This window comes from Oncorhynchus masou, chromosome 24 (genome assembly GCF_036934945.1).
Source record: "Oncorhynchus masou masou isolate Uvic2021 chromosome 24, UVic_Omas_1.1, whole genome shotgun sequence".
NCBI lineage: Eukaryota > Metazoa > Chordata > Actinopteri > Salmoniformes > Salmonidae > Oncorhynchus > Oncorhynchus masou.
The window spans coordinates 14,398,071-14,410,458 of record NC_088235.1 but is presented as its reverse complement, the minus strand read 5'-3'; the positions used below and the strand labels follow the sequence as shown (position 1 = coordinate 14,410,458).

The 12,388-nt window shown below is 46.2% G+C and overlaps 1 protein-coding gene across 1 annotated transcript in view; it reads right to left on the bottom strand.

Annotated features, from left to right (window-relative positions):
- Positions 1-5,201: 5,201 nt before the first annotated feature.
- Positions 5,202-12,388, bottom strand: part of LOC135511561 (octopamine receptor 1) — a 7,261-nt gene continuing 74 nt past the window's right edge. The window contains exons 1-5 of the mRNA XM_064933047.1: positions 12,291-12,388; positions 8,669-8,829; positions 7,734-7,849; positions 6,800-6,922; positions 5,202-6,477 (exon numbers count right to left, since the gene is read on the bottom strand). The exon at positions 12,291-12,388 is cut by the window's right edge and continues 74 nt beyond it. Of these exons, the coding sequence (XP_064789119.1) occupies positions 5,247-6,477; positions 6,800-6,922; positions 7,734-7,849; positions 8,669-8,829; positions 12,291-12,388 (1,729 nt within the window). The 3' untranslated portion in view covers positions 5,202-5,246. The remainder of the gene's footprint in view (positions 6,478-6,799; positions 6,923-7,733; positions 7,850-8,668; positions 8,830-12,290) is intronic.

Here is a 12,388-nt window from a genome sequence, read left to right as displayed (position 1 = left end):
CCTCCCTAATCAGCCCTGACCCTAGTGGTCAACTATCTTCAGCATGCACATAACCATGTGGAGCGGTGACCTCCCTAATCAGCCCTGACCCTAGTGGTCGACTATCTTCAGCATGCACATAACCATGTGGAGCGGTGGCCTCCCTAATCAGCCCTGACCCTAGTGGTCGACTATCTTCAGCATGCACATAACCATGTGGAGCGGTGGCCTCCCTAATCAGCCTATCTTCAGCATGACTAATCAGCCCTGACCCCTAGCGGTGGCCTCCCTAATCAGCCCTGACCCTAGTGGTCGACTATCTTCAGCATGCACATAACCATGTGGAGCGGTGACCTCCCTAATCAGCCCTGACCCTAGTGGTCGACTATCTTCAGCATGCACATAACCATGTGGAGCGGTGGCCTCCCTAATCAGCCCTGACCCTAGTGGTCGACTATCTTCAGCATGCACGTAACCATGTGGAGCGGTGACCTCCCTAATCAGCCCTGACCCTAGTGGTCGACTATCTTCAGCATGCACATAACCATGTGGAGCGGTGGCCTCCCTAATAGCCCTGACCCTAGTGGTCGACTATCTAGGGAAGGGCATGTCCACAGGAACAATGGGGATCCCTAATCAGCCCTGACCCTAGTGGTCGACTCTCTAGGGAAGGGCATGTCCACAGGAACAATGGGGATCCCTAATCAGCCCTGACCCTAGTGGTCGACTCTCTAGGGAAGGGCATGTCCACAGGAACAATGGGGATCCCTAATCAGCCCTGGCCCTAATGGTCGACTATCTAGGGAAGGGCATGTCCACAGGAACAATGGGGATCCCTAATCAGCCCTGACCCTAGTGGTCGACTATCTAGGGAAGGGCATGTCCACAGGAACAAGGGGATCCCTAAACTATGGGCAAATGATCTGTCTATAAAATTCCCAGCTGCGCCTGAATCTACGAGGCCTTATGCTGGGAATGTGGGGGAGGGGGGGGGGGGGTCAGGAAAATGAATCAACAAAAACATGTGAGCAACAGGGGGCTCTGGGTGAGCCTGGTGCCGACTCACCTGGGGTGACACGATAGTGCCCTGCCTGCTGCCTCGACTCCTAGAGGAACCTCCCCAGCACCGACCAACAGTGGTCCCTCTGCGGCCACAGATGGTGTATGGAACGGCCCCTCCTCCGGTCGCCCGAAGTGCAGCACTTCCCAGCTCCATGGGCGTTGCAGCGGTGGTGCTGGGGAATGTAACCAACAGACCCCGATCTGGACGTCCGCGGCTGGCCAGCAGGTTATCCAACCAGATGGACATGTCCACCAGCTGGTCAAAGGTGAGTGTGGTTTCCCTGCAGGCCAACTCCCTATGGACGTCCTCAAGCAAACTACAATGGTAGTGATCGATCAGGGCCCTGCCGTTCCATCCAGTGCTGGCGGCCAGGGTCAGAAAGTCCAACGCAAACTCCTGTGCGCTCCTTGTCTCCTGCCTAAGGTGAAAAAGCCGTGAACTCCTCAAATTGGTCCAACACCGCTTCTCCTTCCCCCCAAATGGCGTTGGCCCACTCCAGGGCTTTCCCTGAGATGCAGGAGATAAGGGCGGACACGCTCTCACGGCCCGAGGGAGCCGGGTGAATGGTTGCTAAGTAAAGCTCCAGCTGGAGTAGGACCCCCTGATATCCCGAAGCCGTCTCATCATAGTCCCTCGGAAGAGCGAGCCAGATCCCACTGGGACCAGGTGAAGGAGGGGTGGGTAGTGGTGCCATTGGTGGTGTCGGCGGAGGAGCTGGCGGCACTCCTCTTCTCTCCCAGCGATCCATCGTCTGCAGGACGCGATCCATGCCGGTGGCGAGATGTTGCAGCATGGCCGCATGCTGCTGGACTCGCTCCTCGACCCTTAATACGGGGTTGTCTGCTCCTGCTGACTCCATATCCTCAACTGTTGCGGGATTCTGTCAGAATGGTGGGTGTAGCTGGTGTATGCAGTCAGGCGCAGGAGAGCAGAGAACTGGGAGCAACGTAACTTTACTCAGAATAATGAATGGTGCAAGGTAAAACACTACACTTTCCCAAACACAAACACACGAACATCAACTTTTACACACGGGCAAAAAACAGCACCTGTCAAAATAACCAGTCACCAACATTACAGAACATGACATAAAACAATCCCGCACAACACCATGGGGGAAACAGAGGGTTAAATACAGTGGGGCAAAAAAGTATTTAGTCAGCCACCAATTGTGCAAGTTCTCCCACTTAAAAAGATGAGAGAGGCCTGTAATTTTCATCATAGGTACACTTCAACTATGACAGACCAAATGAGGGAAAAAAATCCAGAAAATCACATTGTAGGATTTTTAATTAATTTATTTGCAGATAGATTTTCTATGGGGTTGAGATCTGGAGACTGGCTAGGCCACTCCAGGACCTTGAAATGCTTCTTACGAAGCCACTCCTTCGTTGCCCGGGCGGTGTGTTTGGGATCATTGTCATGCTGAAAGACCCAGCCACGTTTCATCTTCAATGCCCTTGCTGATGGAAGGAGGTTTTCACTCAAAATCTCACGATACATGGCCCCATTCATTCTTTCCTTTACACTGATCAATCGTCCTGGTCCCTTTGCAGAAAAACAGCCCCAAAGCATGATGTTTCCACCCCCATGCTTCACAGTAGGTATGGTGTTCTTTGGATGCAACTCAGCATTCTTTGTCCTCCAGACACGACTAGTTGAGTTTTTACCAAAAAGTAATATTTTGGTTTCATCTGACCATATGCCATTCTCCCAATCTTCTTCTGGATCATCCAAATGCTCTCTAGCAAACTTCTGACGGGCCTGGACATGTACTGGCTTAAGCAGGGGGACACGTCTGGCACTGCAGGATTTGAGTCCCTGGCGGCGTAGTGTGTTACTGATGGTAGGCTTTGTTACTTTGGTCCCAGCTCTCTGCAGGTCATTCTCTAGGTCCCCCCGTGTGGTTCTGGGATTTTTGTTCACCGTTCTTGTGATCATTTTGACCCCGCGGGGTGAGATCTTGCCCCAGATCGAGGGAGATTATCAGTGGTCTTGTATGTCTTCCATTTCCTAATAATTGCTCCCACAGTTGATTTCTTCAAACCAAACTGCTTACCTATTGCAGATTCAGTCTTCCCAGCCTGGTGCAGGTCTACAATTTTGTTTCTGGTGTCCTTTGACAGCTCTTTGGTCTTGGTCATAGTGGAGTTTGGAGTGTGACTGCGAGGTTGTGGACAGGTGTCTTTTATACTGATAACAAGTTCAAACAGGTGACATTAATACAGGTAACGAGTGGAGGACAGAGGAGCCTCTTAAAGAAGAAGTTACAGGTCTGTGAGAGCCAGAAATCTTGCTTGTTTGTTGGTGACCAAATACTTATTTTCCACCATAATTTGCAAATAAATTCATAAAAAATCCTACAATGTGATTTTCTGGAATTTTTCTCCTCATTTTGTCTGTCATAGTTGAAGTGTACCTATGATGAAAATTATAGGCCTCTCTCATCTTTTTAAGTGGGAGAACTTGCACAATTGGTGGCTGACCAAATACTTTTTTGCCCCACTGTACATGAACAATAATTAGGGGAATGAAAAACAGGTGTGTAGAAACAAAGACAAAACAAACGGAAAATGAAAAGTGGATCGGCGATGGCTAGTAGACCGGCGACGCCTACCTCCGAGCACCGCCCGAACAAGGAGAGGAACCCACTTTGGCTGAAGTCGTGCGACGCCTACCTCTGAGCACCGCACGAACAAGGAGAGGAACCCACTTCGGCTGAAGTCGTGACATAGACAGTATAACGGATTTAATTTACAAAGGAACTAGACAGTATAACAGATGTAATTTACAAAGGAACTTGACAGTATAACAGATGTAATTTACAAAGGAACTAGACAGTATAACAGATTTAATTTACACGCAGCTGCTTGTCAAGAAGCCACACTCATGTTAGAAGTTCAGCTCCCTGAAACAATTATTTTCAAATAAAAAACTAATTTAACCAAAAAAAGGGGAATTTCTATCATCCTAATGAAGGTGTAGATTAAAATCTCACATTCTGGTGTTTCTAATGAAGGTGTGGATTACATCTCACATTCCAGTGTTCTTAATGGAGGTGTAGATTACATCTCACATTCCAGTGTTCCTAATAAAGGTGTAGATTACATCTCACATTCCAGTGTTTCTAATAAAACTGTAGATTACATCTCACATTCCAGTTTCTAATAAAGGTATAGATTACATCTCACATTCCAGTGTTCCTAATGAAGGTGTAGATTACATCTCACATTCCAGTGTTTCTAATAAAGGTGTAGATTACATCTCACATTCCAGTGTTTCTAATGAAGGTGTAGATTACATCTCACATTCCAGTGTTCCTAATGAAGGTGTAGATTACATCTCACATTCCAGTGTTCCTAATGGAGGTATAGATTACATCTCACATTCCAGTGTTCCTAATGGAGGTGTAGATCACATCTCACATTCCAGTGTTTCTAATAAAGGGGTAGATTACATCTCACATTCCAGTGTTTCTAATGAAGGTGTAGATTACATCTCACATTCCAGTGTTTCTAATGAAGGTGTAGATTACATCTCACATTCCAGTGTTTCTAATAAAGGTGTAGATTACATCTCACATTCCAGTGTTTCTAATGAAGGTGTAGATTACATCTCACATTCCAGTGTTTCTAATAAAGGTATAGATTACATCTCACATTCCAGTATTTCTAATGGAGGTATAGATTACATCTCACATTCCAGTGTTTCTAATAAAGGTGTAGATTACATCTCACATTCCAGTGTTTCTAATGAAGGTGTAGATTACATCTCACATTCCAGTGTTTCTAATGAAGGTGTAGATTACATCTCACATTCCAGTGTTTCTAATAAAGGTGTAGATTACATCTCACATTCCACTATTCAAACTTGTAAACAAGACTGTATAGGATTTCTGTTAATCAGACTCTGTGCAGCCAATCGCAATGTCTGCTATAGGTATAATGCCGGGAGCCACTTGTGGATTTGACAGCTCTAACGCAGTTCTTTCTGCCTCTGACACCATCAAAACAACTGCTATGCTGATGTCGGCTGAAGCGGATCTGGTTGAATCGAGCCGTTAGTCTTCTGTTTTACCCCACGTCCTCTGAGGTTGGAGCGCAGGGTAAATCATAGTACAGCACTCCTGGAGACGTTTCATTCGGGGTTAAGTGCCTTGATCAACGACAGATGGATGGGTCATAAAGATCTTAATCCGCTCCGACTAGCATACATCATGCTCTACCCTCACTGTGATCTGTCCATAGAAGAAGGTTGCCTGTCTGTCTCTGGTGGCTGCAGACAACGGCAGACTGCTGCCCTCTGCTGTCCTGGTGGGGACCTGCAGGCACTCCAACCTCCTGTTTGAACTCCTCTCCCCGCCTCCTCCAACTGAGTCCTGCCACAGGGGGCAGGAGGAGGTGGAGGAAGAGGCGGAGCTACCGGGGCGGAACACACCACACACACGCTCCCTGGAGCTGTCCGAGAAGTTGGAGTCGACTGTGAAGATGGAAGAGCAGTAGGCCCGTCTCAGCCCCTCTCCTACAGGTGGGTTGTGGATGTTAGACCCAGGTCCAGAACATACTAGGCCAGGATGGGGGCGGGGATGGACGGAAGTCAGAGTACATGGGTCACATGGTTCACTGCTCCTCCCCCCCTCTCCCTCCCCCCTGGTCTCGCCTCCCCCACTCCCCACCACGTTCCCCCCAAGACGCACTCTGATCTTCTGCTTCAGGCACCGCAGAGCCCCCTGGAACCTCTGACTGAGCAGAGCATACAGCAGAGGATTGATGTCTGAGTTCAACAGAACCAACCAATAGGAGAAGGTAACCGCTGAGGGCGGGACTAAGGAGGACTTACACGATAGGGCGGTCTCCGTGGCCTGGACCAGCGCAACGCCTATATATGGAGTCCAACACAGGAAGAAGGCGGCGATAACCAGGAAGAGACGTACAACCCCGTGGTGATGGAGGTGATTGGAGTTGGAGTTCTGGTGGGGCGGATGGGGGTGGCCATGGGGGGCGTGTTGGGCCAGGAAGGAGAACAGTCTCCGGGATGCAGCATTGGAGCTGGAGGTAGAGTCTGGGTGGTTGGAGGTCTGTGGAGCTCCAGCAGTATGATCTGACCCTGAAGGAACCTCGTCCCCAACCTCTCCATGGGTCTCCGATACAAACCGCCCACTCAGATGATACACCAGCCTGGAGGTGGAAGGACCGTGGGCACCTTGACACCTCGGACTAGTCCGCTCAGAAGTACTCTCGGTCGGGAAGGAGGAGCTCGGCATTCCAGTGTTTCTCTGGAGCTGGTCCTCCAGGTTGTGGATCCTCCTGGCGTGGCTCCGGGCTACACGGACGATGATGACGTAGCAGAAGAGGATTACTGCAGCAGGCATGAGGAAGGACAGGGCAGCCATGAAGGCTGTGTAGCTGGGACTGCTCTTCCAGTTCACCGCACAGCTGAAATAATAGTACATGGTGATAGTTTACATTAGTCACCTTGTTACTGTAACATGTCCTGGAAGTACTGCACAGTGTAACAAGTATTGGAAGTACTGCACAGTGTAACAAGTATTGGAAATGATCACTGTTACGCAACACTGTAAGAATGAGTAATAGCAATTATTGATACATTGTACTCACGGAAAATATTAAACATTAATAAGGGCAATGCAGGCTTTTATCTAAAGCAAACATACATTTTAGTGCTGACATTCCATACATTTTGAGATCATACATTGTTAGTATATTTGACCCCAGCGGGAATGGAACCTACACCAACCTGTACATGGGAGCCATGTAGGACACAGTGCTCCAGCCCAGCAGAGGAGGACAGCTGGTGACCAAGGCCTGGAGCCAGATCCACAGCACCACAGCACACTTCCTCCATAGGGTACAGTGGGAACTGGAATAATAATCAAAATAACTAGAAAAGTTCAATTTTCTGAAGGAAATGTCTGTGCTTGATTTAACTGTTTCTAATCTAGATCTATAGTCTAATGAGATGTCCTAGGTTTAGATCGGATTGGTCTATAGTCTAATGAGATGTCCTAGGTTTAGATCGGATTGGTCTATAGTCTAATGAGATGTCCTAGGTTTAGATCGGATTGGTCTATAGTCTAATGAGATGTCCTAGGTTTAGATCTGATTGGTCTATAGTCTAATGAGATGTCCTAGGTTTAAATCTGATTGGTCTAGATCTATAGTCAAATGAGATGTCCTTGGTTAAAAACAGATTGGTCTAGATCTATAGTCTAATGAGATGTCCTAGGTCAAAAACTGATTGGTCTAGATCTATAGTCTAATGAGATGTCCTAGGTTTAGATCTGATTGGTCTAGATCTATAGTCTAATGAGATGTCCTAGGTTTAGATCTGATTGGTCTAGATCTATAGTCTAATGAGATGTCCTAGGTTTAGATCTGATTGGTCTAGATCTATAGTCTAATGAGATGTCCTAGGTTTAGATCTGATTGGTCTAGATCTATAGTCTAATGAGATGTCCTAGGTTTAGATTGGATTGGTCTAGATCTATAGTCTAATGAGATGTCCTAGGTTTAGATCTGATTGGTCTAGATCTTCAGTTAGTAGTACTTTGCCTTCAGAAAGTATTCACACCCCCTGGGATTACTTTCTGAAGGCATTGTATTATTTGTCTAGATCTATTTTAGTTGGTTCAAATGTATAGTCTTGTAGTTAGTCAGGATCATTGAATTACCTGTAGCGCAGACAGTCCATGATAGAGTGGTAGCGGTCCAGGGCGATGGCTGCCAGGGTCAGGACTGAGGCTGTACAGTAGACTGAGGAGGTGTACCCCACATACAGACACAGGTCCTAGCAGACAGAAGGTAGGGAGAAACAGATGAACCAGTCCATTCACTGTTATGGGGCACATTTCTCACACACAGACAATCAAATAAACGTTTGAAAGACTCACTAGTGTTATGGAAGGGGCAGCCACTGACAACCCTGTTCCAGGAGAGCGACCCACCTGTCAACCCTGCTCCAGGAGAGCAACCCACCTGACAACCCTGCTCCAGGAGAGTTACCCACCTGACAACCCTGCTCCAGGAGAGTTACCCACCTGACAACCCTGCTCCAGGAGAGTTACCCACCTGACAACCCTGCTCCAGGAGAGTTACCCACCTGACAACCCTGCTCCAGCAGAGTTACCCACCTGACATCCCTGCTCCAGGAGAGCGACCCGCATGACAACCCTGTAGCTCTCCATTAGGAGGGTTGGCCTCCACTGGGTTATGGTACACCCCTTGGTTATGTAACACCCCTGGGTTATGCTACACCCCTGGGTTATGGTACACCCCTGGGTTATGTAACACCCCTGGGTTATGCTACACCCCTGGGTTATGGTACACCCCTGGGTTGTGGTCCACCCCTGGGTTATGGTACACCCCTGGGTTATGCTACACCCCTGGGTTATGGTACACCCCTGGGTTATGCTACACCCCTGGGTTATGGTACACCCCTGGGTTATGGTACACCCCTGGGTTGTGGTCCACCCCTGGGTTATGGTACACCCCTGGGTTATGGTACCTACAGATTAACTATATGACTGCTTAGAGGCACTATAACATCAATGACACTCACACACACTCTCACACAGACAGATGAATAGAAGCCCCAGATCAGCCTTACAGTACAGTCGACCCATCCGTTGTTCATGATGGAGAGAGCTATGAAGGGCATGACTCCAACCCCGACCAACAGGTCACTGATGGCCAGGTTCATAATGAGCACTGATGTCACGCAGTGGAAGGTCTTGGTGGCCGCCACTATCACAATCACCAGGATGTTACCTACAGACACACACACATAATATGACAGCATTAGAGTCACATGGATCTTTGCCTTCCATTAAAGGGGCCTATCTGCAGTTGCTATAGTCATTTTTGGATGTATAAATTAACAGTGTGGACTCGAGTCACATTACCTGGACTCGAGTTTGACTCCAGTCAGAAATGTGATGATTTGAGGCTAGACTTTGAGCCTCAAGACTAGGACTTGACTTGAGACTGATGAAGTGACATTATCTGGCCAGGTTTTGTAACATTTTGTCACTTATTTTGTGGCACAGAGTCTTGGCGGAATTCTCTCCACACAGCCAGACACTGTAGCTTGCAAAACACGTGCAAGAGATTGGGTAGTGAAACGCACACTTGGCCCTCTGATTGGACCAGCAATCTGTCAGTCAACAGAGGTCGGATGAGCTGGTGGTTTTTAAAGTTGGGGTGGGTCACAGGAGGTTTTTGGGGGTCAGAGTGTGAAACTGAATGGATTTATTTGTATTTTTATATGGTTTTAATAGGCTATATAGGTATAGCCTACCATTTGTATATTTGATATGTATAACTAAGCCTATTCGATCTGGTCACCAACATAGGCCTAAGGCATTACACCAAACTCCTTTCTCAGAAACACAACATGGAAAAGATGTGTGTATTGACTGTTGACCAATGACCAGTCTGCAGCATCAGCCGCCCCGCACTTATCCAGATAAGTGACCAAAAATCACTTGTTTCATCCTCTCCGGTTTTTCCTGGTAAAAACAGAGTAGCCTACGTTGATATTATCTATATACAGCTCAGAAATCTGTTACAGAGGATCTTTGCCAGAACAACAGGCTACCAGGCAATTTCATGAGAACATTTTCATATTTCAGTGAGGCCTAGTTTGGGTGAGTTAATTAGGCTATATATACAGTACCTCAGTTCTACGTATTGGCTATATGTCACAAGACAGCTGTAACATCACACTGCCTTCAATACTTATGGGATGAAGATGTTTGTGAGGAAGAGAAAGGCTACAGACAGACCCTGCTTTCCGACCTCCACTGCCTATAGCGAATGCAGAACCTTGGCTTCCAGCCTTGTAACGCTTAGAACACACCCACAGACAGATGGCATTTTGGAACACCAGAATTACATCCATTTCCAATGAAACGCTGCGTTTGCTTCGCAGCATTGCGTTGCAGATGTAGTTGCAGTGCGTTCGGTGTAGTGCATTTCGAACATATGTGTCAAACTGTATGCGTTAATTGCTTGACAGAAATGGTAGCAGAAGGTGAATGTTGAACTGTTGTTGCTTACATATCCAGATGAGGCATCATACCATTTTGCGCCAAAACACTGTCGGTGTGTTCGAAGCGTTATGATGCTGCTTGCTCTGGACTCGAGAGAAGTGACATGATATCCCTAATTGATATTGACATAAATGACTTTCAGCTCAAAATGCAGGTGTAAAACGCAGTTTATTTCTGTATCTTGTGTTTTGAAAATACATAACCGTTTATTTGTATGGCAATGACAGGATACATCTACTCAGATTGTGTTCGCGTGTGCATGTGCGTGCGCGGGAGTTCGCGAGCGTTGAACACTCCTTTATGGCGCACTCCGGTCAAAACGTTTAGGTTTGTTGATTTGCTGTACAACTATAGGATCGGGTGCAGGCAAAACGTCAAATTGTAGAGAGAGAGAGGATTGCCATAAATAAATATTTACAGATCCAAAATAATATTAACTGTTTACTTTACAAGCTCACCAGCATTGGGCATCTAGCAACACATAGGCCTACTGGTCTTTTGCTATGTCGAAATGGATTCAAATGGATCATTTACTTATGAAGCTTGCATTTAAAATTTGATGTTCAAATTCATTATTACATCATCAAAATGTGTTGTAGACAAAATAATGAAAAGAGCTGTCAGGTAGCCTCAATAAATAGACACATATTTGTAGTTGAAGTCATTGCATGTATCGATGTTTTATTTTACTTGACTTGAGACTTGACTTGCTCTTACAATGCACGACTTGGACTTGACTCCAGACTCGACCAGTTCTATTTGTGACTGGACTTGAGACATGGACCTCATGACTTACGACTTGCTTGTGACTCGAATAATAGTGATTCAGTCCCACCTCTGTGAATGAAAGATACCGGTAACTGCCAAAATAAAGGAAACCAACATAAAGCATCTTCATAGGGCGCTGGGACACCACGCGCCATCAGCACAGCTTGACATAGATTCTACAATTGTTTGGAACTTTATTGGAGGGTTGAAACACCACTCTTCCACGAGAAATGCCATAATGTGGTGTTTTGTTGTCGATGATGGTGGAAAACTCCAGAATCTCACATAAGTGTTCAGTTGGGTTGGGATTTGGTGACTGACTGGCTGACTGACACACCCACAACTGAGATCTCTTGGTAGCCAAAATAATGGGCAACTGGGCATTTTTTATACATGGCCCTAAGCATGATGGGATGATAATTGCTTAATGAACTCAGGAACCACTCCTGGGTTGAAGCACCTGCTTTTAATATACACTTTGTATCCCCTCGTTTACTCAAGTGTTTTCTTTATTTTGGCAGTTATCTGTATGTATCCATTGATTCTTGAGGAATATAACGTATGCCTCATGAGCTTAGTTCAACTGTCGTACCTCATCAGAACCCAAAATATAAACTTGTTTTACACCAATGTTTGTAAACAAAGTAAATGTAAAGACACTATATAGCCTCAACATGGTTAAAACTATATTTTGGATCTCCTAGATGGTCAGTCCTTGCATCCATAGCTACATCCATGAATTTGAGAGTGGTTATATTTCTTCAGCCCCAACTGTCAGCTTTGTAGAGGAACGGGGGCAGGGAAAACGCTTGGTTGTTGTTTCAACTGCTGATTGCCGCTTTAATTTATACAGCAAGTTTCAGAGTAGGCTTACTGTAGAGGTTTCAAAGCATTTTTCTAAGAAAAGCCATTGCTACAAATTCCATTTAAAGAATAAGGCAACATCAAAAACAATATTTCGATGCTTGTGGTGCTTTAATCACAAACATGGCCAGTGTCTTTCTAAAAGAAAGCACATCACACAGAGACATCTGCCAACAGTGTATAGCAGCACCCAGCGGGGATTTGTACAGCATTCATCACGCCAGCGTTTCCCCTTGATTATTTTACACAGGCATAAAGGCTCTCCAAATCAGTGTTCAGAGCATCTTTAATCAGTGTTCATGGTCTTTTTAATCAGGGTTTAGGACCTCTTAAACCCCACATTTCTAATTAAAACCATTATAGGAGCCCAATGTATTGAAGGCAGAGGGGAACATAGTGGGCGTCTACTGCTACAATGAAGATAACGCACATAAACTGGAAGTCAGTGAAAACTGAAAAGTGATTCACTTTTTCTAAATGATGAAGTATATTTTCATGAGCTTTATGAAAATAAAAGGTTTTCCTTGCAGTTATGATGACACACACCTGTGACTGCGCCGAGACACATCAACACCATCAGGACCTCCAGAACCAGTTTAGTTCGGGGGGACAAGTTGAGCCGAGCCTCCGCCATCGATGTAGCA